At 45.3% G+C, this 22,230-nt stretch overlaps 1 protein-coding gene across 2 annotated transcripts in view; it reads left to right on the top strand.

Moving 5' to 3' along the window:
- NPAS2 (neuronal PAS domain protein 2) overlaps nt 1-22,230 on the top strand; it is a 491,193-nt gene that overhangs the window by 172,437 nt on the left and 296,526 nt on the right. For both annotated transcript variants that reach the window (XM_085622764.1, XM_085622765.1), the window contains exon 4: nt 4,297-4,385. In XM_085622764.1, coding sequence (XP_085478890.1) covers nt 4,297-4,385 — 89 coding nt within the window. The remainder of the gene's footprint in view (nt 1-4,296; nt 4,386-22,230) is intronic.

Here is a 22,230-nt window from a genome sequence, read left to right as displayed (position 1 = left end):
CTATGGTCAAGCGGTTTCCTCACCGAAACGGTGTCGCTCAGAGGCAACTGCAACCAACATCAAAATCAGGCCCAATATGTGTTCAAGAGTTTCTTTAGGGTAGTACAGAGTCTACAATTGGAAATACGGGATCGAAAATTCCAAGAACCCTCCAACTCTTTCACAGATGGATGTAGAGTAAGAGAAATCTTAGGATTTATTTTTTATTTTTGCCTCTAAGTTCGGGTTAATGTACTGCCGATTACGCAAATAGGATTCCACAAGGAGCCCCATATGTTTGTAGTATGATACTTTTTGTAAATCCCTTATTCGGAAGTACTCCTGTAGGCTTTACCTAAAAGCGTATTTGCAAGTGTACTTCGACATTTTCAAAAGATCCTATGCTGATGTCAAGTTGTGATCTTTTAGAGCAGCAGTAATGTGGGCAAGGGAAAAAGGCAGGCTAGTCCTAGAACTGAGTGTCCGCTATTGATAAATCAAGTCTCTCAAAGAATCTGTGTTCACGGAGGAGCAGTCGCAAAAATAATACAAATTTTGAGTCAGGTAGGCCGCCTCAATTGACGGAAGGCTTAGGGCCCAATTACGAGTTTGACGCAGTGGCGCTGGTTCACCGCCGGCTCCGCTGCGCCAAATCTGTGTATGGACCGCCGGTCGTATTACGAGTTGTAAAAGTGCAACTCGTAATACGGTTGGAGGTCCTTTGGCCTTTCCCATGGCTTTGCCTTGAAAACATGAAAAGGCTGGCGGTTCAGGAACTCAAAATATGCTAAGCAGGACTGCCCCAGTCCCTGCTCAGCATAATACTTAGTGACACTCCTGCTCCACTGCCAGGGAACGACTGTTTCCTGATGCAGCCGGCGGCACCGCCGATAAAACTTACAAAGTCGTAATTGACGACACAGTGTACTGCCACTCCTGTGCCACTGCGAGTCTGGCAGTCGCAAGACCGCCAGACTTGTAATCAGGCCCTATGTTCGACTCTGATTATTGCATGCGGGGTTGATCCTTGCGGATTAAATAGATGACAAACATTTTGAATAAAAATCGTTTTTAATTTATTCAACTTCTTCTCATTTAATACTATTGAGGCATGAGTCAAAATTGTAACCAATTTAGCATGTAAGGTAGTTATAATGGACCTCATAGCACGTCCTCCATATGTTTGTGAACATCTTTTCAAAGATTTTCTTACAGTGGTAGGATTTGTTTTAGCTTATCTATGTGTTGCACTGAAGATAGTTGCATATCCAAATGAAATCCCCAGTAAACATGAATTTGCTGTCTCCACTGTATTGTGCCCTAAATTCTATTTGAATTTCTGTGATCTCCCACCAAAAGATATCATTCTTTTTTTACTGATATTGGCTGTTAAACCATTGATTTGGTTGAATTCATTCAGTGCTGTGGGTTGATGCTGTAAACCAATTGGATTCTGGGAACAGATTGCAAGGTCATCTGCATATGCTAAATAACTAACAGCGCAATTGCTGTATTTTGGTGGCACTAATTCGGGTTTTTGTATGTAATTGCCTAAAAAGGAAAAGTATAATCAGAAGAGCAATTTATTAAGCGTATTGTTGATGGTAATTTTAGGTTAATTGGCAAACGTATCCACCTTTTTGATTTGCACCCAGGAGTAAGAATGGAAATCAATAACCAGGTGTAACAGGGTATCGTCAGTGCTCAAAGTTACAAGCGTTGACCATAGAAGATTGCAGTTTTCTTTATCGAATGCAGAAGTATAGTCCACAAAGCAGACATAAAGTGATCTTCCGCAGTGTAGTGCCTTACCTATGAGGAGTGTCAGTGCAACCATGTTGTCTATGCTGGCACATCCTGCTCTAAATCCAGTTTGATAAAACGGCAGCAGATTATAAATTGCTATCCAGTCGGTTAAGTGTGATAACAGAAATTTAGGAAATAGGTCTCCCTTCTGCATCTAGAAGGCCTGGGAATTCTTACTTTGAGCTATTAATGATACGAGCTGCTTCTCGGATATTTCCATCTCACAGTGGACATATGGAGTTAGTGTGCACGTTGGAGAATCATGGTCCACATAGAGAGACTTCAGATACATTTCTCATATATCAGACGGAAAGTCATAGTCCTTGGCCGGCCTGTTTGAAAATGAGCATATCCCCACTAAGTATCAGCATTTAAAAAAATCTTTTGCTACAGTTGTTTTGTGACATATTGCCTATTTTTGCCACCTTCATTAATTTTGATTCTCTTGATGGATTTTACATAGGCTGCTTTAAGTTGCTTGATGGCACTGGAGCGTTCTGTACTTTGGGGGATGAGAACAATTGTCGCAGAAAGCTCTTGTATTTCTACTTCACACTCACACAAATATGCCAAGTATGCCCACAATTGTCAAGGAGGGCACAGTTACGACAGCACTACCATTATGACAGTGATAGCCAAGATCATGCCCCAGATGCTCCCACTATGTCAAGCATGTGCATCATTAGGTCAGGCTCACTATTACACCAGGGACGGCAACACATGTTTCCGCATGACCACTTTATTCTAAGGAGAGCATCATTTTTCCAGGGTTACTATTATGGCCGCGTTGTATGTCAAAATATGGAAGGCAAATATAGCATGGCACAACAATATTATTGACTGCAAAAATATTGTAGTCCAAACTATTGTTAATATATTAGTAAATACATATTTCTTTGTAAATAACATTATTTACATTTGATACCAACTTAACCCCTCCCTGCTCATGACGGAACCACTCCATCATGAGCCACGGGTGCCGTGTGCTCATGACGGAGTGGTTCCGTCATGAGCACGGCGCCACCGCAGTGCCCCCAAACCCCCCCCCCCCAGCGCCGCGGCGGAATTCCCGCCGCGGCGAAGGGGTTAAATTGAATCCCAATACATCCACCTAGGCTTGGGAAGCTCTCTAACCAGGGGTCACGCTTATGAACATTTTGTCTGCTTTTGTTTTATAACACTTTCCACCTGTTTTGTTGTTCTAATTCTATTTTGCGCAGAAAAAGGTTGATCTGGTATTATTCACACAAGAATAGCCATGCTGTTAGCAGCCAACTAATATCAAGCAGCAGCATTTTGTTACCACAGAGACATGTGGGGACACTTTTTTCAATCATTGCAGGGACACAGTGTTGGTACTTGGCTAAATAACATCTTAAGTCTTGTGGCAAAGGTAGATAGAGATTTTCTGAGAGGCACTCATAAAGTTATAATTTTACAAAACACAAAAGGCACTTATGTAACCCTAAAACTTAGGAATTGAATCTGAGGGAGAATCGATCCTGTGACTTGCAGAGTCACAGCAAAAGGTAGGTTTGCAAAACGACTGATAGTTCTGAAAGGAGGTTTTCAGGGGACACTCCTTGTCTGGCCTCCTGGGATTGTGTTTCTTCTTGCTGCTTGTTGGGGCAGTACATTAATGAGGTTGCATATTATATAAGCCTCAGTGGAAGTGTCTTACACCATTAAACTTGTAAGACATCCATCAAGTGGCCTCAAACCTATTTCTGATTGGGAATCAGGGGGTACAATTAGTAAACTTTCCCGCAATGCAGGGCAGCAAGCAAAGTTGCAGTGAAAAGGAGAAAGCAGCAATGCTCCAGATTTGCATATGATATGAATCATTTCTGCTGTCTCTTGCGCTGGTGCACTGTGTGCAGTCTAGCGCTAACGCAGGCACCCTTGCTCGATAGTGAAAGGGTTCCCGCGTTACAGGCAGGATTGTGTTTGTGCAGCAAGTGACACCTTCCTGAACAAAAACAATCCATAGAGTCATCTCCCTCTTTGTATGTGAGCTACAGAATGCAGCACAAGTGGAAAGAGGAAATAATGAGGAGAAATAAAGATATTTCTTCTCTTTACACCTAACTTGGGGGGGCTCAGCATTTTTATGCATTCCCAGATTTATAAGTGTTTGTAAATCCGGTAATGTGCCACAAGCCATGAATGGATGCATGGGAAGGCCAATTTCCACCCATAGAAAGCCTCCCAAGATGAAATGTAACTTGACACAGCGCAAGTAGCTGCCTTGCGTTACATTCTTTACAAAGCCAGGCAAGGCCACACACATCAGGCATTGTGTGGCTTTGTAAATATTACCGAAGGGCAACACAAAGACTTCATAATCATGGGCCCAGGTTCGGAAAGCATTTCCCTAGTGGCAACAAAAGACAAAGATGTGAATGAAACACTCGTCCACTGTAGCATCAAAAGCTTCCCACTGTTCACACAATTAACTAAATGTTGTATATGGATTCCAATCTTAATTCTTCCTTTGTGTTTTTTTATAAGTATCTTCTAAGACAAAGATCTGTGATAGTCAGGAGCTCTGGAAGCCTTCCTTTCTTGGAAATGAGGAGTTCACTCAGCTGATGCTTGAGGTAAGCAGGTTACCCTTACCTTCAATATTTGTCTTGTAGTTGTTGTCTGCGACTTTCAATGGACGCCTTTCATCACTAAAAAGTAGTCACATGTTTCTCGTGTGTGCTTGACACTTGTCGCATGAATGTGAGCAGATGATTCCTTCAAGGAGAATGATAATTTTAACCAGCACAAAATACTGCTTGACTGATCCAACATCCTATACAAATTCGAATTCATACTCCCTCAGACTCTAAAATGTTGTAGGTGACTGGGCTCCTCTAGCATCGTAGTCCAAAACATTAATATGCCTTGCATTTTGAGTCACAGAAAGCTGTAACTATCTGATGCTTACACGTAAGAAAATGGGTGACATTTTTTTTTTTTTTTTTTAAGTTTAAGTTTATTGAGCCCAACAAGAAAATACAATACACAATGAAAATCCGGTCAGAGAACATGAGTACTTATGTTATGAACAATAAAGGATATTAAGCATCAAGGGTACAATAAACATGGTGACCTAGAAAAGAAAAAGGGGAGGGAAAAAGAAAAGAGGGGGAGGGAGGGGGAGGAAGCAAAAGGAAATTCGTTGGGGAGAGTTCAGAGCAATCAAGGGCAACAAAAGAGGTAAAATGAAGCATTACATTGCATGCATTGTGAAACTCTAAATCGCATATAGTGATGTGATGGGAGAAGTACAGTATACAAGAACAATAATAAATTATTCAAACAAAGGACAACGAAATTAAATCAAGGCGGTTTGCGAACATCGTCCGATGTTCTCACAATAACAGTAGTGGGAGTATTTGGGGGGGGGGAAGCAGATAAATATGTAGTGAGAGGGAGCCATAACAAATCCCTTTTAACTGCTAGTGATAAAGGGGTAACATAGTTGGTGTCAAGTCTGTGGTTAAAACAGATGGCGTTCCACCAGGCTCTGTAAGTGACTTTATCCGCGTGTTTCCAATTCAGGGTGATTAGATGTAGGGCTATAGCGACTAACAAATCTATTAATTGACAATGTGGTGAAGGATGAGGCCATGAGGGGGATAGAGAACCAAGAAATATATTTGAAAGGGAGAAAGGAACGTTAGTGTTAAATATCTTGTTAATTTGAGACCAAACTAAGAGCCAGAATTTAGCAATGTTAGGGCAATCAAATAGCATGTGTTTTAAGTCAGCCTTTAAACATGGGCAGGACCAGCAGTGTGATGAAGTGGTGGAAGAAAAGGAAGCCAACTGTGCGGGTGAGTATAATGCGCGGTGATATACAAAATAAAGAGTCTGAGTGGTATTGGCCGCCCGCGAAGTTTTATGAATCTTTAACCACAGCTTATCCCACAAAGGGACAGGCCAGGACTGTAATAAATCTTTTTCCCATGCCAGTTCAGTCTTTGTTTTGTACCGCGTTACCAAAGATAAGAGACCATTGTAGAGGGAAGATGCAGAAGGGGAAGCGTTTATCAAAGGAAACAAGGTAGAGCAAGTTGTAGGGAGATTTGGAAAGGGTGGGAGCGATGAGAGATATTGGTGAAGAGAGGGAAGCAGAAGGTCATATTGCTTTTTACAGGAATTAGGAAGGGCAAAGTCAGATTTGAGGACTGAGAAGGGAAGAGGTGTACCATCCATTAAGAGTTGGGAAATCCATTTCAAGCCCTTGGAGTGCCATATCTTCCAGTAGAAAGCACGATTTTTAATACGTAGTAGCTTATTATGCCAAATAGGTTGTTGAGAGAGTGAGTCACGTGAAGGATAAGAGGCTGGTAGGAGAGGAGATAAAAGTTTTCGCGTGTGAGAGATAACAGGATGACGCAAAGAAGAAGTGTGCGCAGAGAAGGCAAGGGATTCCAAGAAGGCGAAGGGGGAAGTAAAAAACTCCTCGATGCGAAGCCAAATAGGAGGATAGGTAGGAAGGTCCGAAGAAAGCCATGAAGAGGCTTGTTTTAGGGAAAATGCGTGGTGATAAGATTTAAAGTCAGGAAACTTAAGCCCACCATTTAATTTATCTTTTTTGAGAGTAGATAAGGCTATCCGAGGGGGTTTACCTTTCCAGAGGAATTTTAGTAAAGTGCGGTCTAATGTCTTAAAGTAATAATCTGGGATGTGTACAGGAATCATTGAGAGAGAATATAAAATGACGGGAGCAAGCATCATCTTAATGGAGTCTAACCTACCCCACCAGGAGAGAAAAAGAGGGTGCCACTTAGTAATAGAGTCCTTTAGCTTCTTAGTAATGTAGTCAAAATTGTGTTTGAGAGTTTCGGAGATAGACGGGGAAAACCATAATCCTAAATATTTTAATTTAGAGGATTGCCAGGAAAAACCGGTATGATCAAAAAAGTGTTTAAGACACAAAACATTGAGGGGTAAGACTTCACATTTATCACGATTTAGGCGGTATCCTGAGAGTTTTGAAAACGCATCTACTTGGGAAAGGAAAGGAGGAAGGGAAGTATCGGGATTGGAGCAGTATAACAGAATATCGTCTGCATAAACAGACATTTTGACTTGGTGGGTGCCTAAATGGAATCCTGTAATTAGGGGGTCCTGTCTAATTTTGGTAAGGAAAGGCTCCAGTGCCACTACAAATAGGAGAGGGGATAGGGGGCAACCCTGCCGTACACCTCTTGAAAGAGAAAAATAATCGGAGACTTTACCATTAGCAAAAATAGACGCTTTAGGACCAGAGTATAAGAGAGAAATAAAGGAAATTAACTTAGAGGGAAACCCTATCCATTGAAGAGCGCGGAACATAAAGTCCCAGCCAATCCTATCGAAAGCCTTTTCGGCGTCTAAAGCTATAGCAGCAAGCGGGTAGTCTAAGGAAGAGGCCTTGCTAAGGATGTTAAAAAAGACTCTGGAGTTATCAGAGGATAAGCGACCTTTTACAAAGCCCGATTGTTCCGGGCCAAGAAGCTCAGGTAAGATTGGGTCAATACGTAAGGCAAGAATTTTAGCAAAAATTTTATAATCCGTATTCACTAAAGATATCGGGCGATAGTTTTTACAGAAAGAGGAATCCTTGCCCTCTTTGGGGATTAGGCAGATCATAGCATCTTGGAAGGTACCTTGAGATGATTCATTTGCGATAAAAGAAGTAAATAAAAGAAGAAGTTGTGGGAGGAGGAGTTTCGAAAAGTGTTCGTAGAATTCAATGGTAAAACCATCAGGACCAGGGGTTTTCCCTCGCCTCAAAACCGATACGGCATGAGAAATTTCTGCTAGTGTGATATCTGACTGCAGTGAATCAAAATCAATATGTTGCGAGGGAGGAGAAGGGATGGATTGGAAGTAGGAGGAAAGGTCAGATTGAAGAGGTTGGGCCTCAGGGGTATATAGAGTTTTATAAAAGGAGACAAACTCATTTAAGATATCTTCATCCTTGAGAAGAGTGTCACCATTGGAATTCTTCAGAGACTCTATCCTAGTTCTGTCTCGCCGAGATTTTAGATAGTTGGCCAGTAATTTCCCCATTTTATTCTGACCTCCATAGTAACGAGCACTACATTTCAGGAGATAAGAAGAAGCCGCTTCCGTGGATGCTTTGTTGAAGGTAATTTTGGCAGTGATAAGATCTTTCAAAGAAGCTTCAGAGTACGAGTGGTAGTAGGCGTATTCTAATTTTTTAATTTTGGCAAGCAATTGAGCCGCTTGTTTCTCAAAAACTTTTTTCTTCCGAGAAACAAAGCTAATAATAAAGCCTCTGGCAGCTGCTTTAAAAGAATCCCAAATCATAGCAGGGGAGGAATCATGAGTAGTGTTTATGATGAAGAATTCCGACGCAAAAGAACTGAACTGGCTGGAAAAATTAGGATCTGTAAGTAATGAATTATTAAAACGCCAACGTCCAGCGCCTGGGGTGTGAGGAAGAAGGTCAAAATCAACAGAAACCGGGGCGTGGTCTGAAATTAAAATGGACCCTATTTCTGAGTGAAGTACGTGTTGCGTTAGAGGTTTACTTAAAAAGAGGTAGTCAATACGGGATTGTGATTTGTGGGGGGGGGAGAAAAAGCTATATTCACAGAGTTCAGGGTGACATAGTCTCCAAATGTCAACTAAAGACTTTTGACGGATGGTGGAAGCAAATTGTGAGTGCATTTTGTTGTTTACAAATCTGACTGGGGAGTTCCTATCGAAAATGGGGTCACAAACTTGATTACAATCACCCCCAAAAACAATATAATCATCTGTAAGGGAGAGCAACTTATCAGAAATATGCAACCAAAAAACATTGTCAACTGAAACTGGAGCATAAACGTTGAAGAAAACCACTGGTATTTTGTCAATAAGTAATTTAACAATTAACCAACGACCTTCAGAATCAGTTTCTTGAGAAATCACTGATACATTAAACTTTTTATGAGTGAGAATAAGAACACCATTTTTCTTACCTAAAGCTGGAGAAGAAAACACATTACCTACCCAACATCTTTTTAATTTAGCCGCTTCAGCCTCAGGAAGGTGAGTTTCCTGAAGGAAAGCAACATCAGTTTTTAACTTTGCTAAGTGGGAAAGAACTCGTTGTCTTTTAATGGGATTGTTCAATCCTTTAACATTCCATGTGATAACTCTGAACTTGGCTGGGTGAGATTGATTTCAAAAACCATGAACATACAATGCGATAAATAGGGTTGAGATTGGAAAAAGAAGAGAAATGAGAGCTCAGAAGCATACGAGGAAGGAGATAAGAGAGGAGAAGATTAAAAACAATGGCATTAAGAAATTCGATAAGGGATAAGGAACAGAAGCAAGGGATATGGATTTGCAAATGACCAGAGAAGGGGAGAAGGGGGTAGAATGAGGGAGGTGGAAGCGGGAAGAAAAGAAAAGGAGAAGAGAAAAAGAAAAAGAGGAGAAGAGAAACAGTGACAGAGAACAGCACAGAAAGCATAAAAGTAGAATATGAACAAAAGGCATACTTACATGAAGAAGATCCAAGAGAACAAGGGGGAGGGGAAGAAGCCACACGAGACAGACAGCCCATCCAGGCTGACCAGACGGAGGACGGGGGGGAAAACGCCAGTAAAATGGGATATCTACGGATGTGAGAGGGAACAAAAAACAAAAACGTTCAAAACCATTTAGCACAGTAAGCGATGAGGAACAGGGGAGTTCAAAAAGAGCAAAACGATTAGATACCAACTCAAATTAAATTAAGAAGACTATCCAGACTACAAAGAACACCAAAGAATACATGAGGGACGATGATAGAGAGAAACAATGAATGAAAGAACCATAAGAAGAATCATCAGAACATCAAGTAATATTTGACGACGAGGGTCCCGAAGCTTCCATGGTCTCCGTCCTGTGAGAGTTTATGAAACTCTGCAACTGCTGCGGGTCTTCATAGGATGTTGTCTTGTTATTAAACGTGACCTTAAAGAGGCAGGGGTGAAAAAGACCATAACGTGCTCCCATGGCACGAAGAGTAGGTCTCATATCAAGAAAGGCCTTACGTCTGTTGGCTGTGGACTAGGCATAATCTTGAGCGAAAAACAAAGTGGCACCGGACCAGGTGATTCGTTGAGAGGATTTGGCCGCTGATAAAACCTTTAGCAAGTCCGTGTACTCCAAAAAGTACAAAATGACACCTCTCGGCCTCTGTGAAGGAGATGCACTCGATGGAAGACGCCCTAACCTATGGGCTCGCTGAATGTTGAGAGCGGTGCCTTCTGGCATGTGGAGAATCTTGGGTAGAAAAGTTTTAAAGAAAGTAGGAGGGTCCGACCCCTCTGATCCCTCCACCAGACCATAAATACGCAAGTTGTTCCGCCTATTACGGTTTTCAAGATCCTCGACTTGGCGTTGGAGGGCAGACACTTGAGATTGAAGGTGAGAGACATTGGTGTTAGTGTCCGCAAAGGAAGACATGTGACTTTCCACTGCGGTAATTCGTGTATCAAGTTGAGCCCAAGTGTCAGTGAGGACTTGTAGTTTATTATTTGTTTCCTCCATAAAGGGACGAAGGGCCCTGATTTCTTCCAGTAGTGTTTCCATAGAAATAGGCGAGTTAGGTTTAGGAGGAGAAGGCGGATTGTGCTTTAGACGTTTGGTGACAGACTTCACAGCAGGTACTGGCGAGGGAGAGGGATCCATATTCTCCGCGGGGTCTTGTGAGGATAACAGTGAATCCTCTAGTTTAGAGAAGGCAGTGAAAACTTTTGAATTTTTGATAAGGGTGTACCTGGGCGTAGGATGTTTAGCAAGTGAGCCTTTCGTTCTCCCCATAAGAGGCAAGTCCAACAGTCCAGGTGAGCGAGAGGGGCAGAGACGTGACCCAGAAGGAGAGTATCACTAGTTAAATGGTTAACATCACTGTCAGATCCAGCAAGTATCAGGAAGCCTCATTGGGGTGCGCGTTTGAGCTGAGTTAGAGAAGTAGTCATTGAATTGACGTATCCGTGGAAATGAGGCAGTTCCATCAAACTATTTCAATATCTGAGATAAGAATCCTCATCAAGAACAGCCATGAGTGAGGAAGAACTGTGTTATCGGAGGAGAACAGTACAGAAAAACACTCTCGTGAAGTGCGTACATAAAATGGCGGCTGAATCGGAGAAGAAAACTACGCACCTTTCGTATTCTCCAGGAATATGTCATTGAGAATATCCAAAGTTGATGAAGAAATGAAGACAAAAGCCAGAGTTGAGCAGAATAATAGCCAAAAGGGGAGAAAAATCACTTTTGCAGCATGTTTCTTCAGGTCAGCAGTTTACATTCTCCTCAGGCGAAAAAACAAAATGGCGGCCGTTCCGAAAACGGAGCCTCCGAGGGAATTAAAGAGGATTAAATGCAGCTTACTGACATAGCGACTGCAAAATTCAGTGCTCCGGACGTTCAGACAGCTTGTCCACACTTTGTGGCATCCTCGTACTCGTAATTACAAGAGAAAAAATCGGCGTTGTCCTCCCGACTCCGGGAGCGTCAGGGAAGAGCCGCCATCTTCGTAAGGCGTCAACCACGCCCCCCCCATTTTTTTTTTTTTTTTTTTTTTTTTTTTAATTGTAGTTTATTTGGGAATCACAGTTGCAGAAACATAATACAGTAACCAAAAAAAAAACAAATTCAGTACATACAATATACAATATAATACTGGTATTTAAAGAAAGCACATTAAGACTTAGCTACATCCAATTTAGACTTATTTATATACAATTTGTATTATCGATTTTTCCAATCCTCAATAGGTTTCCAAATTTCAGTACCACGTATTTTTGCTTTAATACCTTTACAGGCAAAAATCGCCATTTCCTGGTTACACATCCCTAAAAGCCTAGAGAGCCAGATCTGAAAATTAGGAGGGTCGATATCTTTCCAGCGGGCAGTAATTATTATTCTATACACTGATGTACCGAGGAAAAGAGAAATTTCTTCTGCTTTAGTATGGTTGAGTGTGTTATCTTTACCCAAAATATATAATGTAGGTGATTCCGCTACAGGGTGCCCAAACACTTCCTGCCAAAAATCAGCAATCATTGTACGCAACGTCGTTAATTTATCACATTCATATATCATGTGTATTAAATTAGCTGCTGTTCTACCACACCTTGGACAATCTGATGTTGGCCTTTTCCCCCAGGAGTGAAGTTTGGCCGGAGTAAAATATAAGTCAAAGATGGTTTTATAAAGTTGAGCCTTCAAATTAGATGCCATAAACACCTGGGTCGATAAGGTCAGAGATGAATCAATATCAACATTAGGATTATTTAATTTCCGAGACCAACCTACTTTGGTGGGTTCCAGATCATCTTGTCTGTTTTCTATTAAAATATCATACAAGTTGCCAATCTTTGACTTAGATCTCAACATGCAGTCAATTAAAGCGATAGTATCCAAAGATATATCAGCGGCTTTCAAATTTAAAATTGAGTTAATTTGTATGAATTTAAATACACTATTCATTGGGATCGAAAATTTAGATTGTAGTTGTTGAAATCTAGGCCCATGTGGGGTAAGTAAAAAATCTCCTATCGTTAATACTCCTAAATTTTCCCAGAGTCTAGAGATAGTGTCATACATATGAGGTGGTAATATTGATGAATGCCATAAGGAAATATATCTATTATATTTTGATATTTTCATGTATCTCATAATTTTTCTCCATAAAAACCAGGCGTTTTTTATAACCTTAAATTTCACTTTCTTAAAGTAGGAGGGTTCAATCTGTTTGATTAACAAGCCATTGGCCCTTTCTCCAATAGATAATTCAAATATTGAAGGTATATAATTTGTCACTCCTTCATTTCCAGTTGGTCTTATCTCAAATAGTGGCTTCATCTGTTGGAGAAGTGCAGCCCATAGGTATAAGCTCAAATCCGGAATTGCTAACCCTCCTCTAATAACGGGTAGGGAAAGTTTCCTGGTAGATCTCCTAATCTTCCCGTAGCCCCACATGAATTTACCCAGATGGGATTCGAAGCCCCTTAAGATTATGTCATCAACTAAAAGAGGGACCGCACGAAAAAGATAAAGAATCCGTGGCAGAATATTCATTTTAAGATAATTACCCCTTCCTATGATCGATAAATGTAGTACATCAATCCTTTTCAAATCTATCTTTATTTTCTGTAACAATGGTTCGTAATTAATCTTAATTATCTCCTCTATTTTGGCGGTTATTCAAACTCCTAAATAAACAGCGGAATCGACCCTTCTATAATCAGCAAAATTAACATTATTGGTACATATAACCATCGTTTTATCCCTATTTAAGGAGTAACCAGATATCTTACCAAATATTTGAGTGATATGTTCTATTGCAAGTATAGCCTCAGCTGGTTGTGGTGTCAATACTGCAACATCATCAGCATAAGCTAGTATTTTTGTATGATGTTGACCCAATATTACCGGTTTGATAGCTTCTGATTTTAGCAATTTCAAGATAAGAGGGTTTATATAGAGGGCAAAGAGGATAGGTGAGCATGGGCACCCCTGCCTAGTCCCGCGAGATATTTCAAAGAGTCCTGATTCTTGCCCCATTGCCACTACCCTTGCTCTAGGTAAAACATACATTGCCTTAATAGCTTTCATAAAGCATGGTCCAATATTTGTTTGTTCTAATATGGCCCACAAGAAAGCCCATGATACCCTATCGAAGGCTTTTTCGGCGTCTAGGAGGATCATCGATACCTGATCTCCCGTAGCATTCGCGGCATCGAATAGCGTAATAGCACGTCGGGTGTGATCTGTAGTACCTTTGTCCGGAATAAAGCCATGTTGCCACGGGGAGACCAAGCGTTCGACGACCCCCCTGAGCCGATTAGCCAGAATCTTAGAATAAAGTTTCGAATCTGAATTTATAAGGGAGATAGGTCGATACGACGAGGGAAGATGGGCCGGTTTGTCTTTCTTTGGGAAGACTACTATGTTCGTTTCTTGCCAAGATCTAGGTGGAATTCCGCTTACCTGAGTCCCGATAAATAAATCGAGTAATAGAGGCATTATACTATTGCCCATAATTTTATAGAACTCAAGGGGTATTTTATCCGGCCCGGCTGCCTTTCCCGTTGCGAGTTCTGCTAGGGCAATTTCCAATTCAGTTTGCGTTATATCTTGGTCTAATTCAAGCCTCGTGATATTATCTATAGCTGGTCCAATTTCCTGCTCAATTGCCCATCTAGATAAGGTTTCTTTAATTGTGTGAGAATTCAAAGAATCCTCATTTTTATATAGTTTATCATAATAATTTTGGAAAACTTCTAGAATCGATTCTGGCGTAGTGTATTTTTGGCCTTCTTGTTCGATACATGCAATAAAATTAATAGATTGAGTCTGGCGAGTTCGAAGTGCCAACTGCTTACCCACCCTCTCCCCTGTTTCATAGATCTTATTTCGGTGTGATTGGTATAGCTCAGCCTGCCTTTGGGTGAGTTTGGTATTAATCTCAGCTTTAAGTATCGCCATTTCCCTTATAGTTGGACCACCATCCATACCTTGAGCAATAGTCTTAATATGTTTCTCTTCTATTTCCGCAAATTTTCGTAGCTGTAAATCATTATAGCTGACCTCCTCTTTTTTCTGTCTGGCTACATAACTAAGTGTCTCTCCCCGTATTTCAGCCTTGAAACAATCCCACACCATTCCTCTAGATGTGCTATACCGATTATCTTCAATAAATCTCTGCGCCCAGTTTTTCATATAAGCTACATAATCGTTGTTTACCAGTAGCTTCCTGTCAAAAGACCAATTTGAGTGGGGTCTATAGATGTTATTTATATATACAGTAAGTATAAGAGGGTTATGATCTGAAATAGTTTTTGGTAATTTACTAATTTGTGCAGTACTCGCATGGGTTTTTGATATCCAAATATAATCAATGCGAACATATTTCTGGTGAGGATGAGAAAAATATGTATATCCAGGGTCTAACCCCTGCTTCAAATCCCATAAATCAACAAGGCCTAGGCTCTCTTTTAATTGGACGGCGGCATTAAATACCCTTGGCTTATAACCAGCATATATTAATTGATTTTGTGTCAATAATGTATTTTTTCCAGGGAAAGAAATGTTAAAGTCTTCACAAAAAATCAGCTCCTTGGGCCAGCTTGAGAGTTCAATCTCAAGGTCATTAAACATTGTGGGATCGTCGTAATTAGAAGCATAGATAGAGCATATTGTCATTCCACTTTTGAGTTCGACAATTGCCCATCTACCTAGAGGATCTGCCAATTTGCGTGTAGACTCTCCCAAATATGTTCTTGCTAATATGGCGACCCCCCTTGTCCTTGTAGTTTGGCTAGTACAGACTAATAGGTTATACCCCGGAGCCTTTAATGCTTCTCGCTCTGCCCAAGGTATATGGGTCTCCTGGAGACAGATTATGTCTAATGAGTTGGATCTTATTAACCCCCACATTTCATCCCTTTTTTTTCTGTTATTTAACCCCGCCACGTTCCATGAACACAGTTTTATTTTCGCCATATTACATTGTAGTTGAGTTTCGAGCCAAGTCTACTTATCACAAAAATAAGAAAAGTCCTAACATCTTTAATTTTAATAGCCCTTTTTCTATTTTTATTATCATATTTGCAACTGTGTCCACCCAATTTTTTTTTAATTTTTAGCTCCCTCCCCCCCCCCCCCCGACTCACAGTCCCACCCGCTAGCCCCCCACCCCTTCCCCACCTATGAGGCAGCCTGGGTTTTGACTCACCCGGTGGTGGATGGCCGTGTGGTCCGTGCACCTGAGCTTGCCCCCTGCCTGATTCTGTAACAATAACTAGGTTGTCGTCCCTATCTTAACTAATAGTAGATACTCAGCGTATTCGTTTAGTTTGTTATTTCGATATTCATTGCCGAATATTTAAATCATATTATGTCATTTTTATGTTCATGTCATTTATATAAAGAGTTTATAGGTATCAACAGATAATTGTATCTTATCTATTGCATGATGCTCTTCCTTGTCACTTCAGTTATCATTGCTTTGTTTCAGTCTCTCTCCGAGATCCTTGAGGTATGCCTCCGCCTCGATTTCACTTAGAAAAGTTCTCGTGGAGCCTTTGTAGATTACTTTTAGACGTGCCGGATTCTGTAGGAAAACGGTAGCTCCCAGTTTTTCCAAGGGAGTGAAAAGTTGGCGCATACGCCATCGTCTTTCCACAGTCGAATGTGCGAAATCCGGCCTTGCAAAAAATTTAAAGCCCTTGTATTCTCTTGTCGCCGTGGGTCTCGCCAGATCAAATAGCGTATCACGCAATAGATAATTTCCGAAATTAACCAAGAACGCCCTGGGATATTGCGATGGTTTATCTGAGCGTTTAGGTAGAAACAGAGGGAAGCGGTGTGCTCTACAAACTTCTCTGTCTATATCCCAAGAGCTAAGCTCCGGGAATGCTGATTTTAACAAATTGCACATAAAGCCTCTTGGGTCGTTTCCCTCTGAGCCCTCTGGTATCCCAAGAAATCGAAGATTATTCCTTCTAGCTCGATTTTCTTGATCTTCCGATTTTATCATTAGGTCCTTAATTAAACCTTCATGTTCTTTAATCTGTTTTTGTAGTTTACCCACGTCTGATTCCAGATTTTCTGCCCGGGTTTCAACAGAGCACATTCTGTCAGAGATCTCCAAACATGTACTGCCCACTTTGTTGATAGCACCTTCCAGCTTTTTGATGGCAATATGGTTCCTTTGACTATCTTTTTTAACATCGTGATGAAAAGTTTTTATTGAATTAAGAACTTCGCTAAGTAAGGGCTCTCTTTGTTTCGTCTTCTCCGAATCTTCCCGTATAGCTATAGAGTTGTCGAGTCTTTTGGATTCAGGATTTCCTTTCCCGTGTAGGCTTTTTCGTGTTGGTTTAGTTCTACCTATGATTTGTTTGGTAGTACTACCAGGATCTGTAGTTTCATCATAGTTTAATTTTGGATTTCTTTTATGTCTATTCCTTTTTTTTCCTAATTTTTTTATTGTTGAAATGTCATGTATAGTGATATCTCTTTTCTCGAGATCTGTAATAGAGGATCTTTTTCCGACTAGTTCATCTAAACTCAGCTCATCACTCATATCGCTCTCCTCGCTTGATTCACTTGTGATGGATACTCCTGTTTCATATATCTCAGATTCAGATCCATCGGAGATTTCTCTTGTGACAGGTCCTTCCTTCATTAGTTTTTTCGTTGAATATGCATCTATGTGGGGACCTGGGCTAAATTCTTTTCTCAGAGCGTCCTTCTCAGGATGGTCTTGAGTCTGTATTACATGGTTTGCACCTTGCTGATCCATTAGCGTCGGTACTATATCATTGAGAGAGCAAGTCTGAGATTTAACTTTGATCGCTGGACTAAATATGTTTGTAATTCTTGGTTGAGAGTCTGGTATACACCCGGAAGTTTTGGCTGCAATTTTTAAATTCTTAATCCTTTCTAATCTTTTTTTTTTTCTTTGCCAAGAGGTCAAGATTCTCATTACTCGTTTGTTCTATTTCCGTATTTTCTTCCTTTTCCGTCTCTTTTGCTTTTTCTCTTTCCAGAGCTTTTCTTTTTGACTTTTCTCTTTCTTTATGAAGTTTTTGTTCATACTCGAGGGCTCTATCTTTTCCTTCTTTTCCTTCTTTATTACTGACTCTTGAGTTGATTTCTTTCCTTTCATCGTTGCTTTCCATTGGCTTATAACCCCTGGTTTCGGGGCGTCTTAGCGATTCTTTTATTTTCAATGGTCCTTGTATATTGATTATTTCTTTAGTATTTCCAGCGCCGCCATCTGAGCTCTCTGCTCTCTCTTGATTATTTTGTTTCCGGTGTTTCTCTTGGTCTACCAAGACCTGAATTTTAGTTTGAACCTTTGTATAAATTAGGGTTTGATTATGGATTGGGTGACATTTACAATTCTTTTCGTCTAAGAAAAGTCTGAGACGCCCGGAAAATGTAAATTTCCTTTTTACGTCTTTGTATCCAAGCTTTAAGCCGGCAGATCCTCATATTTTGGAAGATCCATATGCTTATTGTTTGGCTACATTTCCAATTACACATATTTTATATTCCTATTAAAAACTATTCTCCAGTGAAGCTTTTTCTTCCCCAGACAACATTTAAAAGTAGAATTATGCCACACCCTTTTAGCACCTCTCACGCCAGGATCTTCAAAGAAGAAGTGTAGACGTGTCAGCACTTTTGGGAAATGCAATGTAAATGAATATCCACAAAGTTGCAGCCTTAGGAGTGTTCACGCCCTGTGCTTTGGAGACCTCTGTGACATCGTTTGTGAACACTGGTTTGTCTATCTGCCGGTGTCACATAGGACTGCAGAACAATCTGCCATTGCTGCAAATTCCGTGAAGTTATAACTGACGTTTGAGCAAGTAGAACTCCACAGACCTTGACATTATAGTAGGGGTGGACAGAGTTGGCGTAGCGCCACTATGCTGAGTTCCACGGAGTTATGGGAAAAATCTGTGGAACAGGAGCCCATGTGCTGCGGCCAGCCAAGGGTCCGTGTGCCAGGGACGGGGGTCCCTCGTGCCCGGGCAGGCTCCCAGATCTCCCTGGCCTGGCTGGGTTTGAGAAGCAGGGACCGGGCCTGGGGCCTGGGTTTTGGGCATGGCCTGGGGTGTGGGAGCCCCCGTCCTGAGGCCTGCCAAGGGTCCATCTGCCCGGGTCCCTGGTGCAGAGCCCCCGAGCCCTCCAAAGGGAAAGCAGGAGCGCTCCAGTGAAGGCTCGGGCGCGGCAGATTGGCGTCCTTCAGGCCCGGCCATCTGGTCGTGCCTTTCCCCTCTGCTATCTGGTCATGTGCAATGCTTTCCAATGAAGTGACCAGATGGCCAGGCTGCCCTGGAAATCCCGATGAGCGCTCATTTGCCTCCCCGATCCCAGCAAGGGCTCCAGAAGGTCGGGGGCCCCCGTGCCTTGGGTCCCCTCTGTCACTCAGGGCACACAGGTTACCAGAAAGAAGGGTAGCTTTCCTCTGGATTACTAGGGGCAGGGTATGCAGGAACCAGCCCCCCCCGGGCTGGTGGTTCTCAGCCAGGGACCAGATGGGCTAGCACCAGGACAACACCTCCTCACTGCCCGGGGTTCCCTCCTCTGGCCCGCCACGCGGCAAAGTGCCCAGGACAGGCTCCATCGGTCCTGGGCAGTCCTCCCCTGGGACCCTGGGTCCGAGAGCTCTGGCCGGGTGCTCCCACCCTGGGCTCCGTCCCACGCCCTGGGTCCGGGCTGGCCTACCCCAGCTTGGCTGGGTTCAGAAGCATAGGCCAGGGCCCTTGGTGGCCTGACGCAGGCCGATGGAGGCCTCCCCCGCGCGGCCTGGCCCGGGACCACGGGGCTGGCCCAGGGATGGGTTAAGCCCAGCCATGGGCCCGAGCCGGAGGTCCACCGGGGACCCCCATTCTCAGCAGCGGGCCTGAGGCCCAGCTGGGGTCACCGAGCACCCCCTGGACTCAGAGCCCTTCGAGCCCTGAATGGGCAGGCGGGAGCCCTCTGGTGAAGGCTTGGGGCGGTCAGATTGGCGGCCTTCGGGCCCAGCCATCTGGTCGCGCCTTTCCCCTCGGCCGTCTGGTCATGCGCAATGCTTTCCAATAGGGCGACCAGATGGCAGGGCTGGCCTGGAAGTCCCGATGAGGGCTCGCCCGCCTCCTCGGTCCCAGCCAGAGCTCCAGGAGGTCGAGCGCCTCCGTGCCCTGGTCCCCTCTGTCACTCCATGCGCACGGCTTACCAGAAAGAAGGGTAGCTTTCCTCCGGATTACTAAGGACAGGGTATGCCGGAACCGCTCCCGGGCAGTCGGTTCTCGACAACACCTCTCCACTGTCCGGGGCTCCCTCCTGTGGCCCGCTGTGTGGCAAAGTGCCCGGGACATGCTCCATCGGTTCTGGGCAGTCCTCCACCGGGCGTCCGCTCCTGAGAGTACCTGCGGGCTCCCCGTGCCTGAGGCCCAGCTGGGGTCTCCGAGCCCCCGGGACGCGGAGAACCCGACCCCTGCAAGGGCAGGTGGGACCCCTTCCCCTACCCCTACAGCGAAGGCTCGGGACGGGCAGATGGGCATCCTTCGGTCCCGGCCATCTGGTCATGCCTTTTCCCCTCGGCCATCTGATCACACACAATGCTTTCCAATAGGGCTACCAGATGGCCGGGCTAGCCTGGAAGTCCCGATGAGGGCTCGTCCGCCTCCCCGATCCCAGCCAGGGCTCCAGGAGGTCGGGCGCCTCTGAGCCCTGGGTCCCCTCCGTCACTCGGTGCGCACAGGTTACCAGAAGAGGGGTAGCTTTCCTCCGGATTACTAGGGACAGGGTACTCCGGAACCCCTCTTGGCCTAGCACCTCTGGGCCCAGGTGCTCCAACCCAGGGCCCCCTCCCCCAGCCCACCGCTATGGCAAAGGCTCGAGACGGGGTTCTGTCGTGCCGAGGAGTGCCCCTCACTTGGCTGGGTCCAGGAACTCTGTACGGGACCCCTAAAGGTCCCTGGGAGGGTGGGCTCCCCACCCCAGGCTCTGTCCAGGGGCCTGCCGTGTGGCTGGGTGCCCGGGACTGGGCCAAGCAGGCTGTGGGAGGCTTCTCCGGTGCCTCTGGGCCTGGGAGCCCCGGCTGGGTCAAGGCGCCTCGCCGGGCCCCGGTTCGGTTGCTCCAGCCCTGGGCCCCATTCCCCAGCCTGCCGCTATGCCAAGGGTCTGGGACAGGAATCCGTCGGTCCCGTGCAGACCTCCCCCGCTTTGCCTGCTTGTCAAGGTGTCCATAGGCATCGGGCCGAGGGGGCCAGCCGGCTCCCCTCTCACAGCCCCATGGCTGAGGCCCAGCTGGGGCCCCAGGCCTCTGGCCCCCCATGCCTTGGCTTCCACTCACCCTTCCATTAGGGCACAGAGCAACCAGATGGCCACCCTTTGAGCCCAGCCATCTGATTGCCCCTTTCCCCTCGGCCATCTGGTCGCACCTATCCCCTCGGCCATCTGGTCGCGCGCTATGCTTTCCAATGGGGTGACCAGATGGCCGGGCTTCCCTGGAAGTCCCGATGAGGGCTCGCCCGCCTCCCCGATCCCAGCCAGGGCTCCAGGAGGTCGAGCGCCTCCATGCCCTGGTCCCCTCTGTCACTCGGTGCGCATGGCTTACCAGAAAGAAGGGTAGATTTCCTCCGGATTACTAAGGACAGGGTATGCCAGAACCACTCCCGGGCTGTCGGTTCTCGACAACACCTCTTCACTGTCCGGGGCTCCCTCCTCTGGCCCGCCGTATGGCAAAGTGCCCGGGACAGGCTCCATCGGTTCTGGGCAGTCCTCCTGAGGCCCAGCTGGGGTCTCCGAGCCACCAGGACGCGGAAAACCCGACCCCTGCAAGGGCAGGTGGGACCCCCTACCCCTACAGTGAAGGCTCGGGGCGGGCAGATGGGCATCCTTCAGTCCCGGCCATCTGGTCGCGCCTTTTCCCTTTTCCCCTCGGCCATCTGGTCGTGCGCAATGCTTTCCAATAGGGCGACCAGATGGCCGGGCTTCCCTGGAAGTCCCGATGAGGGCTCATTTGCCTCCCCAATCCGAGTGGGGGCCCCAGGAGGTCGGGCACGTTCGCGCCTTGGGTCCCTTCTGTCACTTGGAACTCACAGATTACAAGAAAGGGAGGTAATTTTCCTCTGGATTACTAGGGAGAGGGTCAGTCAGACCTCCATGAGGTTTGGCGATTCTGAGACAGGGGTAGGCAGGACCCAGGCCCGTCCGCCAGGGCCCGGGTCTGTGCCTGCCTCTCAGCCCCTTCCCGATGGGCCTTTTTCTCCAAGCCTGCTTGCCCCGGGAGCAGGCATGGACATGAAGCCGGCATCCCCTGCCCAGGGCGGCCTGTCAGGGGAGACCCCGGCCATACTCCAATCGATTGGGCACTCTCGGTCCATTTAGAAATGGATTGCTTGGCCAGCCTTGGCTGTTTCAAGCAAAGAGCTTCCTCCCTGTATGGACCATCCGACTCGAGGGCCTGCCGCCTAGCGGGAGGCCCTGCACCCTACCCAGCAGAGCGAAGGGCGAGCGGCCCCGGCAGCTCGTGCCCCCCAGTGGTCCGACCCAAGCGGAAGGGGTCGGGTGGCGCCAGACCCTTGGACGCTGCTACCCGGCAGGTCCGTAGGCCCAGCACGCCACGCCATCACCCCTCTCAGCCCAGTGCATTTGCGCAGCAGCTTGAAATGACCTTTCCGACAGGTGCTGCTGCCGCCAGGCTTCGGCACCCCTGCGTCTTGCTCAGGCTGCCCCTCGGCCTGCCTTTCCCTTCTGGGGGAGACGTCTGGGCTCACCGGAGCCCGTTCAACCACACCTCTCCACTCCTCCAGTGATCCCTCCTGCCCAGGCGGGCGGGCTCCTTCCCCTAGAAGGCTCCCAAGAGAGAGGGGTGTGCGAAAGTTGCCGGTCGGGAGGAGAGCACACGGCTCCCAAACCCACCCTGTCAGCAGGTGCAGCTAC

The sequence above is a fragment of the Triturus cristatus genome, chromosome 8 (genome assembly GCF_964204655.1).
Source record: "Triturus cristatus chromosome 8, aTriCri1.1, whole genome shotgun sequence".
Lineage (NCBI taxonomy): Eukaryota > Metazoa > Chordata > Amphibia > Caudata > Salamandridae > Triturus > Triturus cristatus.
The sequence above is the reverse complement of the archived record's forward strand: the minus strand, read 5'-3'. Positions and strand labels throughout refer to the sequence as shown.